Here is a 23,817-nt window from a genome sequence, read left to right on the forward strand (position 1 = left end):
TTCCCTGGTTATACGTTACATTTTGAGACTGGTCCATTAGCCGATTTTAATCCATTAACGTGCGCACCAGGAAGGTGGGGGTGGAGCCACAGGGGAAGTGAACTGGTGGCTTTCTGGTTCTTGGCTTGAGTGGATGTGTGTCAGGGACGTTGTGGGTGCAGCAATGGTTTTTCAGAGTTCCTAGGGTCCCTCCCCAGGAGGCAGAAGGTGGGGCTGCCGGGGGATTTGTGCCTTTGGGAAGTGGTTGGAGCTCTGATGGGGACAGGCACAGCAGTTGTGCCAATGGCAGCATGTCAGTCCTCCCCCCGAAAGGGCCCTCGTCAGCCCATCTCCTGTGCTTTTAAAAGAATCAGCCTCTTTATAAATAACCTCAGAGTAGATGGATTTTCATCTCTATCTTTTTTCCCAGGGGCCGTGAGGCTCCCCCGCTGCCGCCACCATCGCTTTCGAGATGTGCGAAGAGGAAGGACGGAGAAAGTTAGTCTGGGCCAGGCAACCTGCAACGTCGTCCTTTTTTAACACGGGAAAGTAATTTACCATGGACAACCCCGGACTAAATTAGGAAACTCTTTATTTCAACCAAGAGTATTACAAGAAATCCATAAATGCGGTAAAACACACATCATAGTTCTCTAGGGTTGGATAACAAAGCAAGTACCGGCCTGATACCAGCCTAATAAAACAGAAATGAAATATATTAACTCTAATACCCAAGGGCTAGGTTACAGGAGATGTCAACATTCAGTTAAAGGCAGGATACATGGTCTTTCCGAGTCTTTTGGTACCTAAAAACCATCCACGAGGCAGTTGGTCAGTGAGAATGGAGGCTATCAAGAGCAAACCTCTTTGCTACCAGGCTCGGGGTAGAGGTGCACCACCGTTCAGCTGGCATTCTAAGCACAGAAGAAGCCTAACTGGTTAGTGGAAAGGATGCATCATGGATCCTCTCTATTTACTCAGTTATAAAAGATGAAAGAACCCCGAGTTCTTGCATTGGCAGGGCTGCTGCTACATGCTGTGTCCTCTCTCCCACGCTCTCTTTCTACCCTGGGCAGAAGATTCTACGTAACGATCTATTTGTCCACCACAGCCCCATGCAGTCTCAGACATGTCCCTTTACTTTCCTGATCTCACTGTCCAGGACTAAAGGTGGCAATCTAACAAATCTGAGTCACGGGCTCTGTTCCAACGGGACAGCTGTTGGTGCCTGCTTGCATTTGTTCTTTCGATGAAGTAGGCTCAGTTTAAAACCAAGGAGTCTTCAATCTCGACTTCCCACACTGCCAAGCAGCATGAGAGAAAGAATTTGATGAGGCATGGGAAGAGCCTGGATGGAGCTTGACTCACTCAACTCCAGAGGTCAAGGGGAGCTCTGGGATCCTGTGAACCTGGCAGGAGGCATTCCCTGCCTTCCAGACCTGCCCCATCCCCATTTGAAAATTGACTTTCTGAAGGAAGCATCACTAAGCTAGTGAGATCCCTGCTCACTCCTAAGTTTTAGTGAGGTGCAAAAGGAGGCGCGCAACAGCAGCTTAGACAATCAGGTTGCATCACACAAGGTCACATCTTCAGATCTAGGAAGGCATAAGGCAATTTTCCCACTGCCACAGACAGCTTTGCAATGCACGTCAGGGCTGGTTCAGAAATAGGACAACACACAGGAGGCTTTTGCCAGTTTAAGGCGGGGGGGGGGGGGGGGGAACGGGACGGGACACACTGAAAAACAGCAGCTGCACGCATCCCATAAGACACCTACCAAAGGTTTCTCCAGGATAGGACTGACACGTCCTGGCCTCATTTCAGTGCACATCAAGGGATGTTAACAGGAGAGGCACACGCTACTTCCACGAGCAGTTAGGCCTTCTTGAAAGCAATCTTGAGTGCCAGAGCGGGTTCTGCTCTGCTTCAAGAAACGTGGCAGGGACAAGCCCAGTTCAACTCAGACCCTTCCTCCAGGTGGAGGCTAGATTTCTGTGCTTGAGAATGTGCCGCCGATATTTCTGTGGAGTTACCACAGGTTAGTCGGCCAGAAAGTCTAGGCGAACATTTGACAGAAACCCAAGTGCAATCTTTCTAGTAGGTGTCTTGGAGAAGAGCATACAGGAGAGAAAGCAGGAAAAGGAACACGACAGCAAGTCTCAGGATTGGTCGGGGGGCGAGGGGGAGTTCCTAGTTTTAAGTCTCACAAATGATGCATATTATTCCTTTCAGAAGAACTAACAAAACAACTTCCGTCAGAGTTAGTAACAAGAGGAACTAGGCAAACGGGTCTCAGACTTGAGGGGTGCTGCACTTTTAGGGGCTGTCTTCCCCGTATGCAGACTGCTGAGCTAACTGGGTCAAACGCCAGAGGAGCATTTCTTTGGTAAAACAGCCTCATTCTTGTAGGTTTTCCAAGCACAGGGAAAATGCCCAGCAGCTGGTGGCTCTGTGAGCCCAGGAACAGCTTCAGAAATCTAAACCACGAAGGCTGCGGTGGGATACTCCCAATTAAGCACAGCTGGTTTGCATAGTCTTGTCTGCTGCTGCTTGTGTAACTCACCACCTACGGCTACAGCCAGCCACTGGGCTGCCCAGATCGGAATAACTCGCACTAACCTCCTCAAACCAGTCACCCGCGTCAGAAAGGCTCCGCTCCACATTCCTAACCGAGAACTCTGAAGGGTCCGTTGCTGCTTGTCAGCATGAAGCTTACCCACAGGGAAAAAGCCATGTCAGGGCAGCATACTGAGGAGGAAGAAATGAGGGATGTAAATATTTTAAAAGTTCACTGTAAACGATTAAAATGGTATGGTTTAACCCATTAACTGATGAAAGGAAGAGGAGAGGGAGCTATGCCAGCCAGTATGGCTGGGGCTATGCCAGCCAGTGTGGATTAAGAGTAAGGCTAACACTTACCACTTGGCCATGTCAATATTTTACTTCCCTAGAAGAAGTGGGGACCAGTGTTTTTGATATAGCTCAACTTCCTGTCACATGTACTTCTGGGAATTGCCTAGCACTTCACAGTGACCATCACCATGAGTTTAGGCTTCACTATCTGACAGTTGTTTCTGCTCATAAACAACAGATATTTATCAAGTCTCAGTTTTGTTACTTGTCCTATTTGAACATTTCTCCTCTCGCCCAAGTAATTCCTTAGCTCTGAGTAGCAAGAGAGCTCAGAAAGATCACAGACAACTTTCCCACAGACCACCATGGAATTCCCAAAGATGGGAAAGTTACCCAGAGCCTTCAGACCGTTTTCTTTATTCTGTTAGATATTTCCCACCCGGGCTGCTTGGAAGAGAAGTGAAACTAAGGACCTCAGCCCCAGTGAGACCTGTGCCCCTGAAAATCCTCCCATAGCACAGTAGGGGTTTGCCTGACAGGTACTTTGCACATCAAAGTGAAAAGCAAAAGGGCAAGAAGATTCTGAACAGAAATATCAGGGAGACACACACAAGCATTTCAGAGTTTGAGCCCCTGGGCAGAGCTGTCCCCATCATGCTCTCACACATTGGTCCCACCCAGAACTTCAAGCCACTGTCTGGTTTTCCTAACTGCTCTTCCTTGCTAGGGGGAGTGGATGGCAGAATTAGCTCTGCAAAGTTGCTTTGAGAGGGGTATTGCTTCAGTTCTATTGAAATCTCACATTCTCTTCCCTGCCATGGATAAAACCACTGACATTTATAGGTACCAAACAGACAGGAGGAGTCAGTGATGAATGCAGCTTTAATAGAAAACAGTGTTAACAAAAAAAAAAAAACGCAACAGAAAGAAATGACAAACATTAGCAAATAAATCACCATCTTTTGTATGTAGTGTTAATGCAGCAAATTCCTAATGTGATTCAGTTTCAGTGCATGAAGAGCTAAAATTTCTGCCTCTTCAGCCTTGATTCCCATGCAGCGAAGTGCCCTCACAGCTCCCTGATAGATTTATTGCACTTAAGAAAAAAATAAAATAAAAAGCTTGAATTCTACACAACAGCCTGCTCTCCAGGGCTGTTTCTCTGGTCAGTTTATAAGTTTTTGTTAAGTTACAGATTAGTACCATAGTTGCCTCCAAGATTTCTTTTCGCCACACAGCAGTAATCCTCATATACAGAAATCTCTCTTCCAACAGCAATTTTTGGGTGGGGGAAGGAAGGGGGGGGGGGAAGCATGCCTTTCTTCGTGGATTTGAACCAAAATGGTAGTTCAAGACTTAATTTACCCCACCAAGTCTTCCTTCCTCTCCAACTCAAGAGTAACGGTGGTTTGCTCTCTTAGGGCAACGTCTGAATGACGTGCGTCGTAACAGGCCTCGCTACAGGGTAAAAAAGGTTTACTGCATAACTGTTTCCCTTCCTTGATTGTTCCTCTTGCGCGTGCGACACGGACACCCGCTGCCCAACGCTTCCTTGCTGCTTTAGGGCTGCTGGCTCTTCCCCAAGAGAGGCCAGCTTCTCTCTCGCTGTTGATGTAGGGGGCAGGCGTTCCAGCCACATGGATGAGCAGTGAGGTGGCTTGTACTCTACTAAGTGTAGTTTCGACTGTCAGTGACTTCAGAACGAGGGCCTCTCTGGGGGGTCATGCCTTGTGCAGGGCATAGCGTGTTGTCGTGGGCCTGTGCAGACTAAACCAGTGATCTGTTCCATGCGCTCCATTATGCGGTGCTCAGCCAGCAGAACCTCACAAGCCCATGGACATTGAGAGAGGACCCTCCCTGAGAAAACTGACCATCCTTTCCAGAGCCACCGGATTCCTTCCCTTGGCAGGAAGAGTAAAGGAAAGGCACCTCTAATGGTATATTCATCCTAACAAAGGTGAGACAGCCTCTGGGATTCTTGGCCTTAAGCCCGATGTATAGAATGGAGCATGTTCCAATGCAGAATTGAAAATTCATCCTGAAAAAAACCTTTGGTAAAAAGGGGCAAATATTCCCTAATGCAAGATTTCACACTGAATCAAAAGTCCCACTGACCAGCTAAAGGAAAGCTATTACACAACGGTGAAGAGTCCAACTTCTGTTCACCTTTTAATGGTGTAACATGCCCCAGACTCTCCCTCGTCACATACAAAAGGAGTTGGAAAATCCCAAACAGAAGGAGGGCAGTAACTTGAAACAAACCAGGTGATATAACAGAATGTAGAGGATCCGGCTACTTCTACGGCAGTTGCCTCTGGCTCAGCATTAGACTGCTGAAGCCGACAGCCTCATTTCAGCCTCTCCCTCTCTCACACACCATCAGTTCCATACTATATGGCTTTGAGAAAACCTGGCAAAAAGGGGGAAATTTGTCCTTTGAAGCTTATAAAGTTAGGAAACTAGATAGACTCAGCCAGGAGAATTCCTCCCCCTTCCCCTGTCGCGAGACACACGCCAACGTAAAGAATTCCACCTGACCCTCAAATGGCATCAGCCAGGCCTCTTGACTGCATCACAGGCCAGGAGCCCTCTGAAATGTGGCTCTCACTAGGGCATGTCACAAGCACGCAGGCTAGCTGTGTTCACTGTGGTGTGCTGTGTAGGGTTTGCGTGGGAAGGGGTGTCTGATGGTGCTTTTTGGCAGAGTTCTGCAAACCAGGAGTAAAAGTTCCAAAAAGGTTGCAGGTGAGACTACAAGTAATTCTACGCTGGTTTCTAAGTTAAATCCTGGTCGGTATTTTGAAGCTCATGATAAATATATACCCAAAAAAGGGGGATTTAAAATAAATAACCATTGTGGCTGTGGACGCAGCTTGTCTGGTGAAAGAAGTTTCTCATGTCAGTGCCACTCTCTCCAGGGACACAATCATGTGCAACCATTCTGCTAGCAGATTTCCATGTTACAAAACAGTTATCAAACTAGCCTTCAGAGGCCCGACGCTTGTAGTGTGGGGCAAGCAAATCCAGGCCTGAACCATGCGACTCTGGGTTTTTAATCTCCCATCTGAATTGGAGAATATTCCTGCCCAATGCCTGTTCCCCAGGACCGACGGCATCTTCTCCTTACAAATTACTCAGCAACAGTGGTAATTCCAGAGAAATATAGAAAGAAAAATGCAAATGCATCAGCTAGTGTCTAGAGAAGGTCAGAAAATAGTGCCGTTTCCGTCAGGTGCCAGAGCTCACCTTGGAATCAGGTGGGGGGGAGAGGGGAATCGCTTTTGGTAAAGTTTTTTTTCCTTGGTTCTCCTTCCCTTCCTGATCATCTTGAAAATATCAGAGTCCTTCCTCATAGGACAGGGAAGTCAAGAATGCAGGGAAAAGTATCTAGGGCAGGAAATATCACATTGTTTTGAAAAAATAAAACCTCTGTCCTGCAGACCAAGGTTCTTCTGAATCATGAGGCGTGGGAAGGGAATAAAGCGACACACACCTTCCCCACGACAGTCTCAGCTCAATGTAGATCGACCCAGAGGGACTGTGAAAGAGAACACACACACACACACACAAGTTAGACACCGCAGGAATTGCCATACCAGATCAGCCAGTCTTGTGGCCTCTTTTGTACATTGGGTCAGTAGCAGACGCTCCTGAGGAAGTTCCAAAAATCTTCATTTTAATAGTCCACTGCTCCAGGCGAGCAAGCCTGCAGAGGCAGAGTGATGCTAATCCTAGTAGTCAGGCTTGTGCCCCGAGACAAGATTTATTTTCTTTATAAATATATTCCTTGTCTTACTTTATCCTAACGAATACAAAGCACAGACTGGAGCTGGATCAGCTTCTTTGCCTGAGGCTACTCCATCTCCCACTGGAATTTAATAAAACCTGCTCTCAGGATCTATTTTCAGTAATAATCCACATCCAGTTTGGAACCCCGCATTTCCCGTTTACACCAGATCCACACACTCACTTGGAGCACAGCCCCTTGCAAGAAAGCCTCATAAAACACATAGACCTAAAGGGACAATAGATAATCCAAATCTCAGTGTTTCCCCCACTTCATACAGGAAACCCCTACAGAGTACAGCAGTTACCCTAGCAATGGTATTTAGGAACTAAGCCCCTTGAAACATTTTTAAGAGCAACTGCCATTAAAATGCACCATTTCTGGGACCACCATGTCCAGCACGTGTGTAAAATCTGAAGCGACACCTCTGATGAGGTCTCGATCTACAAGACATAATAAATCATGCAGGAATTTCATAGGCTCCTAACGACCAGGGTTTAAACGACACTCTCTTTGTAAGAACACTTTTGAGGAAGATGTGTAGCGCATTGGATCGAGCCATGGGGGAGCCCAGCAAAAAAGTCCAGGACTGGGAGGATGGGCCCTTCCAGTGCCAACTGTGACAAAGTGGAAATCTTCTGTCACATGAGAAGGAACGGATATGCTGGGAAGTACATGGTGTACGTGTAGCCTGTTACTCCCAGGATGTGAGACACACAAGGTGGGTGAGGTAACACGTACCGGACCAGCTCCTGTTGTCTCTCACCAACAGAAGTTGGTCTAATAAAAGCTACGTCGTCACCCGCCTTGTTGCTCATGCTTGAAGTGACATACTTGACTAGGATTTAGGGATGTATGCAACTAGTTGACCACCCGATTAGCCGAGGCTTATCGAGTCGAGTCACTACTCAACTGGTCAATTCCCCCACTCTTGTTGCCTCTATCAGAGGCAGCAACGGGGGAGCGGGAGCCGGTGCTGGGAGGAGCCGGCTCAAAAGTCAGCTCCCCCCAGCACGGTCTCCACAGGGGGTGGGACAGGGAGGCAGAGGCATAGGGGAGGAAATGGCGCGAGCCAGGACTCAGAGGTCCTGGCTCGTGCTCCGTCCTCCGCTGCGCTTATGCCATTTAAATGTGGCAGGAGCCCTGCAGAAGAGCTGCAATCAAGACCGAGTACGAGCAGGGACTGCTTCAGTTCCGCTCGCTGCGGTTCCCGCTGCACCTGACCTTTAAATGCGGTAAGAGCTGCAGGCAGTTAAATTAATAGCTATTTTTAACACCAGGCTCACCTCCTGGCCCACTACCCACTCCCACCATGGCCGTGGGGTCCTACTTGGGGTCCTGCCATGGTCATAGAGGTTCCCACCCGCCCCTCTGTAACTCAGGCTTCCCCAGCCAGCCACACTGGGCTACCACTGGAGGGGAGCCGTATGCTCAATGGTTAACCATTTTAACATCTCTACTCAGAAGGTAGGAAATACCTCCACGAACACCTGTACAATTCTAACATTGCTGCCTCCTTAGGTGTAGCTGAAGCAAAATGCAGGACAATGTAGCACTTTAAAGACTAACAAGATGGTTTATTAGATGATGAGCTTTCGTGGGCCAGACCCACTTCCTCAGATCAAATAGTGGAAGAAAATAGTCACAACCATATATACCAAAGGATACAATTAAAAAAATGAACACACATGAAAAGGACAAATCACATTTCAGAACAGAAGGAGGATGCGGGGGGGGGGAGAGAGGAAGGTAAATGTCTGTGAGCTAATGATATTAGAGGTGATAATTGGGGAAGCTATATTTGTAATGGGTAAGGTAGTTGGTGTCTTTGTTCAACCCCCAACCCCGGAGAGTGTCGAATTTTAGCATGAATGACAGTTCAGAGGATTCCCTTTCAAGTGCAGATTTAAAAGGTCTTTGTAGCAGAATGCAGGTAGTTAAGTCGTTGAGACAGTGTCCTTTCTGGTTGAAATGGCAAGAAACTGTTTTTTCTTTGTGATCTTGTCTGATATCTGTTTTGTGGGCATTAATCCTTTGGCGAAGTGTCTGAGACATTTGTCCAATGTACATTGACGGACACTTTCGGCACATGATAGCATAAATTATATTTCTGGATGCCCACAAACAGATATCAGACAAGATCACAAAGAAAAAACATTTACCTTCCTTCTCCCCCCCCCCCCCCCTACACACATCCCCCTTCTGTTCTGAAATGTGATTTGTCCTTTTCATATGTGTTCATTTTTTTAAATTGTATCCTTTGGTATATATGGTTGTGACTATTTTCTTCCACTATTTGATCTGAGGAAGTGGGTCTGGCCCACGAAAGCTCATCATCTAATAAACCATCTTGTTAGTCTTTAAAGTGCGACATTGTCCTGCATTTTGCTTCAGCTACACCAGACTAACACGGCTACATTTCTTTTACTATCCTTAGGTGTATGCATTCTCAGGGCTCGCCGAACCGCAGCCCGGTGATCTGCGCATGCAGAGATCGCCTGAACCCAGCTCTCGTCGAGCCCTGTGCATTCTGACAGAATGACGCAAGCACATATTTTCCCTGTGCCCAAACAAAAACAGTATTTGGGGTGTGTGAAATCAGGTTGACCTAGGTCTAAGAAGTTGTGGAGGGATGTGTTTTTGTTACAGGCACTTTTGATTGTGTCGGAATGAAGACAGCACACATATTCCTGCTTGGCTCAGCCCCATAGCTCTTCTGGCAATCAGAACTTTGTAGATACAACGGTAGAACAAAAACCACAGTGGCAGCTGTCACACACATTCATCTCCTTCTGTCTGAATTCTGTCATGCCCCTGACCAGAAGAGTGTTCAAACCTAGCAGAGCTTCCTTACCTAAAGTGTCACAGTGGCTCCTGCCCTGTCTCTTGACTGGCTTCGAGGAGCAATTCCTCCAACTCCTTCTCATTCTTGGAACAGTTTAATTCTGAAAACAAACAAGGAAGAACCTCATTAATTAGCAGCCTGAAGGCCAATTCATCTCCATTATGCAACAAGCACTAGGTCCTTCTCCAAGCCTGGGATGAACGGGATAGGAAAGTCAGGAACCCCGGGATGGAGGGAGAGTAAGTGCTCAAACAAAACGCTCACTCTCTCTCCTATTGTATTAATTTGATAAGAGCGCCTGGTGTATAGCCACGAACCAATCAAAGGTTCTGAGTTTCCTAAAGTTTAGTGACAGAAGCAACATAATCTCAGCTATATAACACAAGCCCCACAACTTAGAATCCTAGAACTGAAAGGGACATCAAGGTCAGTCCCCTGCCTCACAGCAGGACCAAACAACATTTAGACCATCCTTGATGTCTGTCCAACCTGCTCTTAAATATCCCCAGTGATGGAGATACCACAAACTCCCTAGGCAATTTGTTCCAATGTTTAACCACCCTCACAGGTAGGAAGTTTTTCCTTATACAGGTGACCCCCAACTTACAATGCGATTGGTTGCGGGGAAGCGTCGCAACTCGAACCCTCATTGACGATAGGCGCCGTGGGCTTCGTAAATCCGGGCCAAGGACGTAAGTCGGGGGTGTTCAGCCCCTTCCGCACATACAACTATTTTTTAAAATAGTCGCAATTCAGGCAGTAGAAACTTGAGGGTTTCCTATATCCATCCAAAACCTCCCTTGCTGCAATTTAAGCCCATTGCTTCTTGTCCTCTCCTCAGAGGCCAAGGAGAACAATTTTTCTCCCTCCTCCTCGTAACACCTTTTTAGACACTTGAAAACTGCTGTCATGTCCCCCCCTCAGTCTTCTCGTCTCCAAACTGAATGAGACCAATTCTTTCAGTCTTCCTTCATAGCTCATGTTTTCTACATCTTGAATCACTCTTGTTGCTCTTCTCTGGACTTTCTCCAATTTCCCCATGTCTTTCCTGAAACGTGGTGCCCAGAACGGGACACAATATTCCAACTTCACTCCAAATACCCTATGTGGAGCCCACTTACTCTCACTCATTAAACAAACATACCAATCCCTTCCGTCTGACCTGAAGGGTCTGGTCTTTGAAAATGCTTAACAAACTTTAAAAAAATCTTGGTAATAACAAACCTACCCTGTTCTAGGCACTGTGCCAACATATTACACAAGCACAAGAGAACAAATTCACACCTGTGAACTGCAGTAGTCTGAGCACAGAAAAAAACAAAACAACTGAAGAAATCAAAATCAAGAGGAGGCAGCAGGGGGAGAGGGGGAAAGAAGAAAGCAAGAGAAAGTGTGTGGATCTATACCCTTGCTTTCACATCTAGGCCTCTTGCAAGCATCTTTAGTTGACCCACTTTAGAAAATGGCCCAAATAGACTCAAATTCCCCCATCCTTTGTACATGATCCTTTTTTTCCCCCCCACAGCCAGGTCTGCCAGTCCATTACAACAGACTTTGTGCCTAGGGAGAGGTATGGGGAGTACTTTCCAAGGTAGAAAAATTGGACAGTAAAGCTGTGTAGTTATTCCCTTTGGTATGTTGATAACCTCCAAATACCAGGCATGCGATTGAGGACACAGGTACCAGCTTTAAAATGAAGTCTCCACAATCACTTTGATTCTCGTTTCAATGCCACCCCAGAAATTAAAACAGGGCATGGCTAACATCTCTTTCACCTCCACATCTGCATTATCAAATCATTCAGGGTAGCTCGTGTTCTCTAGGAGGTCTGTTGAGATGCGGCTGTAAGGGTTGCTTCTATCATTAAACTCTAGGAAACTGACCCTTGGACGGCTTAGACTAAAGATGACTTTGGAGGAGCTAGAATCCAAGGTACACGGTTGCTCCCTTGTTCTGTTCTACTGCTGGTGGGCGGGAGTGGGGGAGAGATTTGACATTCTTGGTTGCATTTTTGCCTTTGTGTAAATGAAATTAATGGGTAGCAGGTTTAAAACTAATAAAAGGAAGTTCTTCTTCACACAGCATGTAGTCAACCTGTGGAACTCCTCGCCAGAGGAGGCTGTGAAGGCTAGGACTATAACAGAGTTTAAAGAGAAGCTGGATAATTTCATGGAGGTTAGGTCCATAAAAGGCTATTAGCCAGGGGATAAAATGGTGTCCTTGGCCTCTGTTTGTCAGAGGCTGGAGAGGGATGGCAGGAGACAAATTGCTTGATCATTGTCTTCGGTCCACCCTCTCTGGGGCACCTGGTGCTGGCCACTGTCGGCAGACAGGATACTGGGCTAGATGGACCTTTGGTCTGACCCAGTATGGCCGTTCTTATGTTCTTTGGTGAATCTCATAAAATGTAGCTTCCAGTCTGGGGAACCAGCACAGCTCTCGAGATCTGAGGAGTTCTGGTGCTTCGGCAGCACAAATACTTCCAGGCCAAATTCAGAGGTGGGCTTTATTGTCGTGGGAGAGAAGGAAAGAGTTTGATATATACAGCATTCAGTTTTCCCACAGTATGGTTTTCCTCCCCAGGTTTTTAGCACAGAAGACTGGGCCTTCTACAGGAGGGGAGATGGAACGTGCGCTGGCGTGCTGTGGTGGCCCATCTGTACAGCGCTCTAACACGGCAGAGGCAGCACATGGGGAGGGGAATGGGAGCCAGTGCCCGTGAGAAGCTGGCCCTCCCGCCTCTCCTCCCCACTGCCTCTGATAGAGGCAGCAGCGCAGAGGGTGAGGGCGGGCAGGGGGGAGTGGATATGCATGGGGAGCCGGCTTTCAGGCAGGCTCCCTGCATGTGTGACTCCACAGACCCACCTGCCTCCCACCCTTGCAGCAGGGAGGGAAGGAGGGGGAGAGTAGAGGCAGCGGTGGGGGGGGGGGGGGGGGGGGGGAAACAGCCTCTGGTCCACGGTGGCCCGGGCTCCCTGTGGACAGAGGCTGCTCCACAGCAGCAGCCCGTCTGTGGGGGGGGTCCAAGCTTACAGACAGGCTCCTGCCTGCCGCCCTTCGTGTTGGGTTGGAGCACACCAGCTGCCATCCCTGGGGACTATCGAATAGTCATGTAACTGCTGAAGTGTCATGCTATTGCATGACTGTTCAATTACACACTAACATCCCTAAGGAAAACTGTTTAAGAGGACACAATCGGTAACCACTGGAGCAACTTACTGAGGGAAGGGGTCATTTGGAGTCTTTAAATTACATGAAAGCTGTACAGCTTCCTAAATGAGGGCTCAACTCTCAGGGTGACTGAGCCAATCAAGGAGGGATGGGAACCCTTTGGGTTAGACGTGAGGGGATCCCAAAACTTGTGTCTCTTGTAGACAGAGAATGCTGCTGCGCTAATGGTGAAGAACCGCTGGCCTAGTTCCCAAAACACAACGTCCATGTCACGTTCTTGGGGTTGACAGCGTTCACTCGCACAGAACGGAAACATCATCTCCTGCGGGAATCTCTGGCCTGTATTATGCAGGTCAGACAAGATCACAGTTGTGACTTCTGGCCTTAAAAATACATTACATGAGTATAACTAGGAGTAACATGATGCAATTCAGGCTTAATTAGGAAAAATCTTTTGACCATGAGATCTACCAGTCTGCGGGGATAAACTCACAGAATAGTGGTAGATGAAACTTGGAATATTCAGAATTAGGCAAGCTACAACACTGCAGAAAATAGTACAGGGAAGAATCCTGCACTAGCCCCAAGAGACTGAGGGCATGTCCACACAGCTGGGCAAAAGTCAAATTAATGACATAACGTCAATTGTGTAGTCGAAATCGAAATAGCTTCATGTGGCTTTTGGCACGGTTCACAGCGCGGGAAGCTGAAGGAAGAACTTTCTTCCTCCGACTTCCCTTACACTCCTTGCGAAATGAGGGTTACAGGAGTCGGAGTAAGAAGTCCTCCCGCTTGACATTATTCCAAAATAACGCTGCTGTGTAGACACACTCAGCCTTTTGAAATGTTTTTTATTGGCTATCAAGAATATGAGCTGAGGAAACAGGGATCAGAAAACCACTTTGTTTTGGAGATCCAGCACAGCAAGGGAATAAACGCTAGAACGACATAAAGCATTCTTACCATGTTCGACAGCACAGCTCCCCATTTTCACATCACACCCTGAGGACGTGTCCGGTAGCACACGCACAAATTCTGCCTTTAGCCCGTTAGGGAGCGGAGCTCCATAGACTGCATTCTCACACGGCCCCGAGTTCATCTTTTCTGAAACAGATCCAGGGGGTCCTGCCGATGGCGCATTTTCCAAGATGGCTGTCAGCTTAGAAACAGTCCCATTTGCCTGCAAGTCTAAGAACTCAGTTTTTGTAGGTAGGGTTTGAGTGATCAGTTTGGACTGTTTCCCTGCGCTGCCTTGCAAATCACCAATGTTCTCCGTCGGCCACATCGTGTTTTCTGCTGTTTTCTCGGGTAGATTTTCTACTCGTGTCACTACGAAGATTTTATGGCCTCGCCCAGGACTGGAAACAGAAATTCTCCTCTCATTTCCTTGAGAGTTAGCACATGCCTGAGTGTCTGGTACAGTCCCCATGCTTTCCCCTCCCTTGGGCTCACCCTTTGTGTCTTCAGCAATGCTTGAAGGAGTGGTTCTGTCCTCTGAGCCAAGTGCATCCTTTGTCTTTTCAGCACAAAGAAATGTGACAGGCACATTAGCTGCATGAACAGAATCACACTGTTCTTGTGACTTACTGAGATCTTTAATCTCCAACCCAGTGTCTACCTCATCATCCGTGTCAGAGTCTGAATAGGTCACCCCACCTTTGTCAGTGTTTATTGTCTGGTCTGGATGCCTGCTCTCTTTGGACACCAAAGTCTCCTCCACTTCTCCTTCAGAAGTGGCCAACGGGTCATCCACTTGGCTGTTTTCCACAGGTCCTTCTTCAATTGGCTCAGTGATGGTGATTTCTGGCATAGAGGCAGATTGCTGCAATTTCTGTTCTTTCTCCTCCTTCTCTTTGGCCAGAATAAAATTGCGTTTGCAGCCGTTTTGGATTTCAGCTAAAAGAGCCTTCTGTGTTTCAATAAAGCTCTTCACCTGAAAGAGGGAGAGAAACACTGCTGACACTGCAGAAAGGCTATTCACAGCTCGCTAGACAGGACTCAATCTTACAGCACCACGATTTCTGCCTCAGTTTTACAGGCTTTCCAATTGCTTACGCAGAGAACATAGGAACAGCGATAAGCCTTAAACTCCACTTGGGTGGGTAAGTAACTCGTAAGTAAACTTAGGAATAACCTGTCCATTTATGGTAACTCGTAAGTAAACTTAGGAATAACCTGTCCATTTATGGTAACTCGTAAGTAAACTTAGGAATAACCTGTCCATTTATGGTATTTGAATGTAACTGATTTTTGTTAGCAAAGCCAATAGGTTCTGGCTCAAAAATAAAACTCTTCTGACCCATGGGAGGGGTGGGGGGGAAAAAATCAGTCACGTGCCACACACAAGCAAAATACGAAACGAAAACCATCACTATCACACTGCTCCCAAGTGAGCAGCAAAAAACCAAACCCTTCTCACCTGCTCCCTGGAAAGAAAAAACCCACCCTTCACTCAGACTTAACTTGGTGCCAATGTTCAGGGCTTCCATCCCATGGCAGATCAAGTTAAGTTGGGGGCTGGATCTGGCCCACAGGCCATACGGTCCCCAGTCCTGTAGTAAAACTCCCTCGTTAAGTGACAACCACCAATAGCCTGTTTTGTCTTCCTGCCTTGATGCAAAATGGAACGCGAAAATTATGCTTTTGTAATTGATTCTCTCTGAGAATGCAAGTCTGAGTCCTTTTGGAATTGTAACACTGAGGAAGGGATTGTCTCTTACTGTGTTCAAGACACAATGCAATGGGAGGACCCACTCTACGGAGTGACTGCTGAGAAAGTGATGTCATTGATACCCTTAGGAAGTAAGTAAGGCTTTCACTACACCGGCAATTGAGCGACAAAGCTTGTCTCGGCCCCCCGAAAAAGGACTAGGGTAAACAGTAGAGGCGACTGGTGACGGGCGACCCATGAAAGCTCGTTTACTGTGTGAGCAGAGTCAACACCACCAGGAAAAGACTGGAGCTGAAAGGCATCGAGTGACTCAAAGGAGCTTAGTTAGGGCTCCATTAACATGCGAGGACACTGGGCGCTTTCTAATGGGAAGTTTCAAAGCAACAAGCCCCTGGAGAACGTGGCAAAGGACTGATCTGCCTTCGACGTGTTGCTACAGCGGATGAGGTAGCCAGGCACAAAGGCCCTGGGAACGTCCAGAAGAGTCTGTCTCTGCTGGAACCAGCATTAGGACCCCGAGTTTGGCAGGTTCCTGCTTTGGTTGTCTATGGGAGCAGGCTTGATTGCGGTGGGTAGCTTTAGAGAAGCAATAAATATTCTCCGATACGTAATGTCAACCCTGAACTGCAGGGAAAGTTCAGCTGCCCAAAAACTGCACTGCAACTTACAGACTCCTTTTTTGGTTCCCGGTCTAAGTCCAGCCTGAGCAGAGAATGATTGACCTTCAGTGCCAAGGACAATGCCATCAGACCCCCCGTTTTAATCTCATTCTCTCGCAGGTCTAGTCGAAGGAGCCTCGGGCTCTCTGCGATGAATTCTGCCACCGCCACAGCACCTGGAGGGGAAGACAGACCTCCGATGAGCCACGACAATGGCAATGAGGAACAGTTAGGAAAGGGATAGAAAGCAAAGCAAAATATCATAATGCCGCTTGGCGATGCACCCCCCCCCCCGAACAGCGCATGCATATTTCCCGCCACCCCACCTCAAAGATATTGAACAGCTGAAAAAGGTGCAGAGACGGGCAACAAGAACTGGGGAGGGGCTTGGAGCAGCTTCCCCGTGATGAGAAATTAAAAAGGCTGGGGCTGTTCGGCTTACCAAAGAGAATGGAAGGTGGGCGGACATGACAAAACCCATGAATGCAGTGAGAAAGCCCACAGAGAAGTGTCGTTTACCGTAAGGATCGCCAATGAAATGAATAGGCAGCAGGTTTCAAACAAAGTATTACTTCACAGTACAGAGTCAGCCTGTGAACACTCTGCCAGAGATGTTGCGAAGGCCAAAACTATTAGTTCAGAAAAGAATGTGGTAAATCCATGGAGGGTAGGTCCATCAATGACTATTAGCCGAGGCGATCAGGGAAGTAACCCCTCATGCTCCAGGTGTGTCTAACCCTCCAATTGCCTGAAGTGGACGCTGGATGACTGGGGACAGATCACTTGAAATAGCCCTGTTCTGGTCATTTCTCCTGAAACGTCTGGTGCTGGCCATTACCAAGACAAGATACTGGGCTAGACAGACACTGCATCCGACAGCATGACTGTTTGCAGATTGACCCAAAGCGCTGCGCTTATGAAGGAAAATGTCAGGCACACAGCGACAAAGTGGGGAGCAACCTGCTTGGTGGCAGTACAGTCCAGAAGGATTTGGGGGTGAAAATGGACCATATGCTGAATGATCCAGCAATGGGATGCAGCAGTAAAAAAAGGCCAATATTCTAGGGCAGTGGTCTGCACGAGAGGCCCGCCATCTCAGCGGGCCACAAGACTGTCGTAACCAAGACGGTTTCCTGGGGTGGTTTTGCCAACTGCGTTTGCGAACCTAGCATTTGCGGGGGGCGCCAAAGGAACCCTAGCAGCGCTGTGATTGGCTGCACAGGCGTGTGGCTCTCTCAGTCAATATTGTATCCAATCAGCACACACCTCAATATGTGCCCTGGCTTTAGACAGGTGAATCCGGCAGCCCTGGGGCATGGGCAACAGTAAACAAAGCGCCTCGCGGAACCCTGATGACTCACAGGCTGCTGCCGGCTGTTCTAGGGCATAAACAGGCGTGTCAATGTAAGATACAGGAAATAACTGTTCTGCTCTACTTGGCACTGGCAAGGCCTCACCACGCGCCCTGTGCCACACTTTAGCAAGCGGAGAGTCCAGGGGAGGAGGACAACAAAGATTTTTAAAACGTCACCTAGGAAGAAAGATTCAACACACCTGGCTTGTTTACTCTTCAAAAAAACAGGACAAGGACACTGGCCTGCAGAAAGGCAGATTTCAACCAACTTAGCCAGGTGAACAACGTAGCTGGAGTCAACAAGCCTTACGCCGAGCGTGGCACCATCCGCACAGCAGATCAATGGGAGCAAACACCCGTGGGCTTCCCTTACTCCTCGTGAGGCTTGGGAGCACTGGCGCCGACCGGCACGCGCTCAGCATTCAACGTAGCAGGTCCTTAACGGGACGCGCTACAGCACACACTAGAAGATCGATCTCTGGTGTGGCAAGGAGAGACGTGGCCTCAGAAATAATAGGCGAGGCCCCACAGAAAGAGCAATTGGAACAAAAAGGAGTCACGGGGGGGAAGGCAGATTCTAAGTGATGTAAGACTGGAGGCTCCACATCAAACTGATACAGAGGGAAGAGACGAGCCACAGGAGGGCCAGTGTGACCGCCCAAAGGATACATACAGGAGTGGGCAGACACACGAATAGCACGAGTGTGTATGGACAACACCAGGAGAGCCAAGGCAAGGAATGAGTTATACCCGGCAAGGAACATTAGAAACAAGAAGGGGCTCTGCAAATATGCCACACAAACAAACAAACAAAAAAAAAAAAAAAAAAAAAAAAGATCAGGGACGTTATGAGCATCACTGCTCAGTGGAAGATGCTCAGAAGGCAGAACCGCTCACTGCCTACTTGGCTTCAGTCATCTCCCCAAAAACCAACACGTGACTGGAGGACTAGAGAAGTGACCGTAGGGACGGTCTAGTTTACTTGGCCTTGCCTCAGCACAGGGAGCTGGATTAGAGGGCTGCTCTCGGCCCCTTCCAGCCCTACATGTCCGATATCACAAGAACAAAATCACTCCTGTCATTGTCATTCGCATTCTCGGTAGCGACCAAAGGGCTGGGGACTTCCAGGACCGAGAACTCCGCGCGTAAGGGTCCCTCGTGCTACGGCCAGTCTCTCTTACCCTCGCAAGTGAGTTTAGTAGAAGCCAAGCCTAACCGGAGCACAGAGCGGTTTCCAATGAGTCCGTTCTTCAAGTTACGAACGCCTTCGTTCCCGATGGGATTGTGACCAAGGTTCAGGGTCTCCAAACTCTGCGTATGAGGCTGTGGACGCAAGCAGAGACATGAGGTGAAAGAGGCACATTACCATAGAGCGCCAGCACAAAAAAACACCAACACCTAGCAACCACCGCTCCAAGACAGACCCTCTCACGCCCCTTCTGAGTTCAAAACAGGCATTTCTCAGGGTGGCCCTGAGTTCCTGCTGATTTCTAGGGCTGCGGTGTCTGTAAAACCAACACTTCTCTCCATGGCTTTTTATTTTCAATCCGTGCAGAGCCAAGGAGTCCTGGGTCACGGAGCTGGAGAAACGGACATTGGCTTGGTAGAGTGAGCACGTGTGTGCCTCAGTGACCAGGCCATTCCTTCAGCCAGTCACAGGCGGACTCTGCCCTCCTGACATCCGCCACATTAGTGCTAGAGCCCGCTCTTCCGGCATCCACTGTCCCGGCTTGTGCTGCCGTTGGAAGTCTGCAAGTAACTTAAGCCACGCCACAACTATCCGCCGAGGCTGGTAGCCTTCGGTCTCGCCTTCCCTGTGTCCAAGGAGGGCACGGGATCTTTACGGCGAGGTGAGGGTAGAAAGGAGAGTCAGCGTGGGTGGCAGAGGAGTGAGGGGAGGAGACAGAAAGAAGACTTCAAATGCAGGAGGGCAGGGAAAGAGAAAGCAAAAAGGTGGGGCTGAGAGGAGGAAGAGCCAGGCCTGCTGCTACTAAGAACATACTGACAGGGCTGGGGTGAACAACACAGGACAACAGATAAATGGCTCTTTCATCCTGCCTTTTATTGTAACAGTCCCGGTTTTCCATCCTGCAGCTATTCCTGATCCCTTGCAAATGCTGCCCCTCCAGTCTAGGTGTCCTTTTCCTCTGAAAGGCTGCACGCCCTGACCCCCACCAATATGCAACAGGAATTCTTTTGATTTCTATGCAACAGAAATGCCCTTTAATGCAGTCGCATGAGAACACTGCATCCACCCACTCCGCAAGCACTCAACTGCCAGGGGTTTACTGGGCTACTGCAGAACAATTCCACCCAGCTCTCATATCGGAGAGATAAGAAAACGGGACAGTTGAGATCTTCCTCCCTTCTCCATAGGCTCACAGTTTGGGCCTCAAATTACTCTGAAGGTATGTCTACACTGCACACTTATTTTGGAATAAGCTATTCCAGAAGAAATACTCCAAAATAGCTTTTTTTGAAATACACTACAGGGAAGCCTCAAAATTAGCCCAAGGCAGGCTCCCCTAATGTGGACGTGCTACCTTGATTTAGAGCCCCAGGAAGCCCTGGGAAATCATTACTTTGAATGACCCTGGAGAGGTGCTATTTTGAAACAGCAGCAGTGGCACATCCACACGACCGCTATTCCGAAGGAGCTATTTTGGAAGAGGCGTTATTCCTCGTGGAATGAGGTTTACAGAGGTCAGATTAAGCTGCCCATTATTTCAAATTTACTTTGAAATAACAGAATGGGTGTGTAGATGCTCGTGTTGTGATTCCGAAATAACACTACTGTGTAGACGCACCCTACATGAGCCCCATTCAAAAGCCGCTTTTCCCCCTGAGAGCTACTCACCAGCGTCATCCCCATGTAAGCCATGCCAGTGTGAGTCAGCTGGTTATTCCACAAAACCAGAGTGACCAGCCCTTTGCGTTGCTCCTTTAGGCCCTCACAGATGTACGCCAAGCCTAAAAAACAGTATCAGAGAGGGGGGTTTTCAGCTGCTTGCAGCATTTCATAGGCCAGCGCTTCCAACAGTCGTGATGCCAGCACGGCCTGATGTGAACACACAGATACAGTCAGCTCTCACGGCATTTTTCTTATCTTATCCAGTCTTTTGTACAGGCTTTCATGTCGCCTTCAGTAAACGCCAAGCTGGATCCGAAAAACGTAACCAGCGATGGCATGAAGCCAGATCTCATTCGGTATAAGCAGCAAGGAAGATGCAATGAACATTGCTCTCAATACAGAGCCATTAAAAGTTAAAATCTTTATCCTCATGAAAGAAAGAACTTAAAAACAGAGCCAGACAAAAGCCAATTTGGGTATGTCTACACTACCCCGCTAGTTCGAACTAGTGGGGTAATGTAGGCATACCGCAATTGCAAATGAAGCCCGGGATTTGAATTTCCCGGGCTTCCTTTGCATAAGCGGGGCGCCGCCATTTTAAAATCCCCGCTGGTTCGAACCCCGTGCCGCGCGACTACACGCGGCACGAACTAGGTAGTTCGAACCAGCGGGGATTTAAAAATGGCGGCGCCCCGCTTATGCAAATGAAGCCTGGGAAATTCAAATCCTGGGCTTCATTTGCAATTGCGGTATGCCTACATTACCCCACTAGTTCGAACTAGCGGGGTAGTGTAGACATACCCTTTCTGATTAAAATCAGACCATGTAAATACATACATAATAAAGTAGGCTGGGATACTAGGACAGAGCAGAATCGAAGTACGATAGAGAACGTTTCTGCTACAGCTTTATAAAACATAGTCTCAATTTCTTCGTTAACCGTCATACCTATGGCAGGACCCAAATTCTTGTATCGGAACGGAGTACATGTTGAAATGGTGGCGTATCCTTCACCAACCAGCAAGAGCTGGATTACGCCCCGCACACACTCCCAATTCCTCTACTCCCAGGGTGGTGGGGGCACCAGGGGAAACCATAGGCACCCTAAAGTCAGCCCCATCTTAGAGAATCCTTGGGGGAGAAGGGGTAGCACTGAGGGCCCCCTGCCCCAACCCCAACCCCACACACATCAGGAGGCAAAAGCTCCAGACCCTGCCTGGCCCCACTCATTAGGGCCCTCCCACGACTGGTGACACAGTGAGGAAGTGTTTGGAGGCAGAAATGAGGACTGGGCCAAGGAGCGGTTGGAGAAAGGTTGGCAGGGTGATGCCTTATGGGAGCAAGTAACTGAGTGGGCTGTGCAAATGGGGGGGGGGGGCTTTGTTTGGGGGAAAATAGATTGGTGTGGTGGGGAGGAGCCTGTGGCGAGGGGGGGTTTTGGGGTTTATTGGGGGAAGGGTGCTGTCACTCATGGGTACGTATTTTCACACCCTCGAGCAGTATACGAGAGATGCGCTTTGCCGACATAAGGGGTAGCGTAGACATGGCCTTACTCTGCTATAATCCTTTACAAATGCTTACGCCACTTTAAAAAAAAGTTTTCATTTCAACTCCCAACTTGAGATCAGATTTGGAAATTGTTTAGTCACTCCCTCTTTGATGAGGTGGGGGGGGCTGCCTGCTGCTTCACTGGGCAGAGCTCCTCAGAAAAGCGCAAGAAGCGTGCCAACAAGCCAGCCTCAACTACCTTTCCAACAAGGCATTCCAGCCTCAAAATCACCTCGAGCTAGCTCCTGGCCTGGTGGAAAGAGGAGATGGCCCGTACAGAGACAGAACGGGGAGGATTTTTCCTTCCAGCCTGCCAGTACGGCTCAGTTCCTGAATGGGGCTTTTGTGGTATTACCAAGAAGTTGCGGTTCAGAGATGAGAGCAGCATCAGCTGTCTCAGCAGGAAGTAGAGGGCAGGGGACTCGAACTTGCAATACTCCACCTCAAGTTCAAGAGTTCAAATTAACATCTTCATTGCTTAAAGCCTGAGAATACACTAGCCATCCGCTGTCTTTATAAGACCGTACTTTTGTCCTCTGTCCCCTCCCCGGCCACTCTGTTTCGCTTGTCTTGCTTTTAAAGTCAGCATGAGAAGGGAGTGAAAGCTTATCTTCCTTATAAAGGGCAAGTTTTCCAGCCTGGGTTGGAGCGTGCTACGGGATCCAATATGATTTTATGCTTTCAGCGGAGAACCTTTAAAATGTCGGGGTCTCTCAGGCCGTTTCTCTCAGAGCAGCAAAGCGGGACGACAAAGGAGGCTTCCCCACCTGAATCTAGGATGTGGTTGTTCCTCAAGTCCAATATGTGGATGTAACAGTTAAACTTCAGCAAGTTGCCAAGCTGAGCGGAGTCCTGCAGCCCGTTCAATTTGTTATCAGCTAGATACAGTTCTCGCAGGGTCATGTTCATTTTCAGAGCCGTTGCTAAAAAGCAAAGGAGCAGAAAATTACACTTCAGCCAAAGTAACAGCTACCAAGCAAAAGACCACAGAGACCAGGGCGCCTGTCGGGAGGCCCACAAGACACCCTGGAACAGCATGTAACCCAAGGAGAGGTCACGTCAGGGTTAATTCATCATTCCTTTAAGGCTGTCTGTACATTTAGCCTGCTACTAACTGCTCACGCATGTCTCCTGTACGGCACGCAAAGCCACCTGTCATAGGCTTATTCCAGCCGCAGGTGAACATGTGCCACCAACCTCTTCTATTCGGCAATTCTTACTCACAGATGACACCCGCCAGCTGTAGAAAAAATCTCAATATCAGCACAAATGAACAAGGCAAAAAAAAAAAGTCACCAGCAGGACAGGAGCGTGGTTGTGGAAATGCTTTATCTCCAGGGTAGGAAGAGGCCACTGACCCACAGAAAAAAATAAGTTGGGGGCTGCGCACAAGTGCGAAGTGAAAACCAAACCCTTACTGATGTTCTCTCCCGTCAGGAGCCACACTTAACTCCATCCTTCCCTTGCACCCCAGAACCTCGGGGGCCCAGGCTAGTAGATTTTGTGGGCTTTAGTCCCACAGTGGGGTAGGGAGAGGGGGGCTGGAGCACCAGCACGGGCTCCTCAATGCTGAGGGTGCACCCTGAGCCTCAGGGGCCGTATCCAAGCAAGCTGGGGGCTGCAGCCAGCCCCCTGGCCTGAGGTTCCCCACCCTCTGGAGCTTGGCACTACCGTGCCTCAGCAGAAGCTGCCGGGGACAGAGGCCCAGCAGCTCCAGGGATGCATGTTGGGGGGAGCATCCGCTACCATGTCCTTTGGAGAGAGCAACCCTAGCAGCACACGAGTCCTGAGCAGTCCTCGCTCTACTCAGCTCCAAGGGCTCCTACCGCACAACGAGAGGCACAGCGAGGCAGCCCCTCGCGTGCGCCCACAACCACCGTCGGCAACCACCTCGCTCTTAATCAGCAACGGCGCTTCCGCCAGCGGCAGCAAAGCAGATCAGGAGATAAAACTTCAATCGTTCCATCACGTTCTGCCTTTCGCACCAAGATCACGACAACCTTGTAAAACACAAGTCCTGGAGTAACCACCTCAGCAGAGGAACCTGCAGCACTTGTGAAAATCTCTCAAGACTCCCCGACAGATGGAAGAATATGGTT

General features: G+C 48.7%; 1 protein-coding gene across 2 annotated transcripts in view; it reads right to left on the reverse strand.

Annotated features, from left to right (window-relative positions):
- Nucleotides 1-554: 554 nt before the first annotated feature.
- Nucleotides 555-23,817, reverse strand: part of PPP1R37 (protein phosphatase 1 regulatory subunit 37) — a 69,413-nt gene continuing 46,150 nt past the window's right edge. Inside the window, exons 7-13 of one of the 2 annotated variants that reach the window (XM_014569752.2) lie at nucleotides 22,486-22,641; nucleotides 20,177-20,289; nucleotides 18,501-18,642; nucleotides 15,975-16,141; nucleotides 13,599-14,568; nucleotides 9,474-9,564; nucleotides 555-6,370 (exon numbers count right to left, since the gene is read on the reverse strand). In XM_014569752.2, coding sequence (XP_014425238.2) covers nucleotides 9,482-9,564; nucleotides 13,599-14,568; nucleotides 15,975-16,141; nucleotides 18,501-18,642; nucleotides 20,177-20,289; nucleotides 22,486-22,641 — 1,631 coding nt within the window. In that variant the 3' untranslated portion in view covers nucleotides 555-6,370; nucleotides 9,474-9,481. Of the gene's footprint in view, nucleotides 6,371-6,420; nucleotides 6,539-9,473; nucleotides 9,565-13,598; nucleotides 14,569-15,974; nucleotides 16,142-18,500; nucleotides 18,643-20,176; nucleotides 20,290-22,485; nucleotides 22,642-23,817 lie in introns of those variants that run through there. The other variant, XM_075915431.1, reaches the window with a different exon arrangement.

The sequence above is a fragment of the Pelodiscus sinensis genome, unplaced genomic scaffold (genome assembly GCF_049634645.1).
Source record: "Pelodiscus sinensis isolate JC-2024 unplaced genomic scaffold, ASM4963464v1 ctg34, whole genome shotgun sequence".
Taxonomy (NCBI): Eukaryota; Metazoa; Chordata; order Testudines; family Trionychidae; genus Pelodiscus; species Pelodiscus sinensis.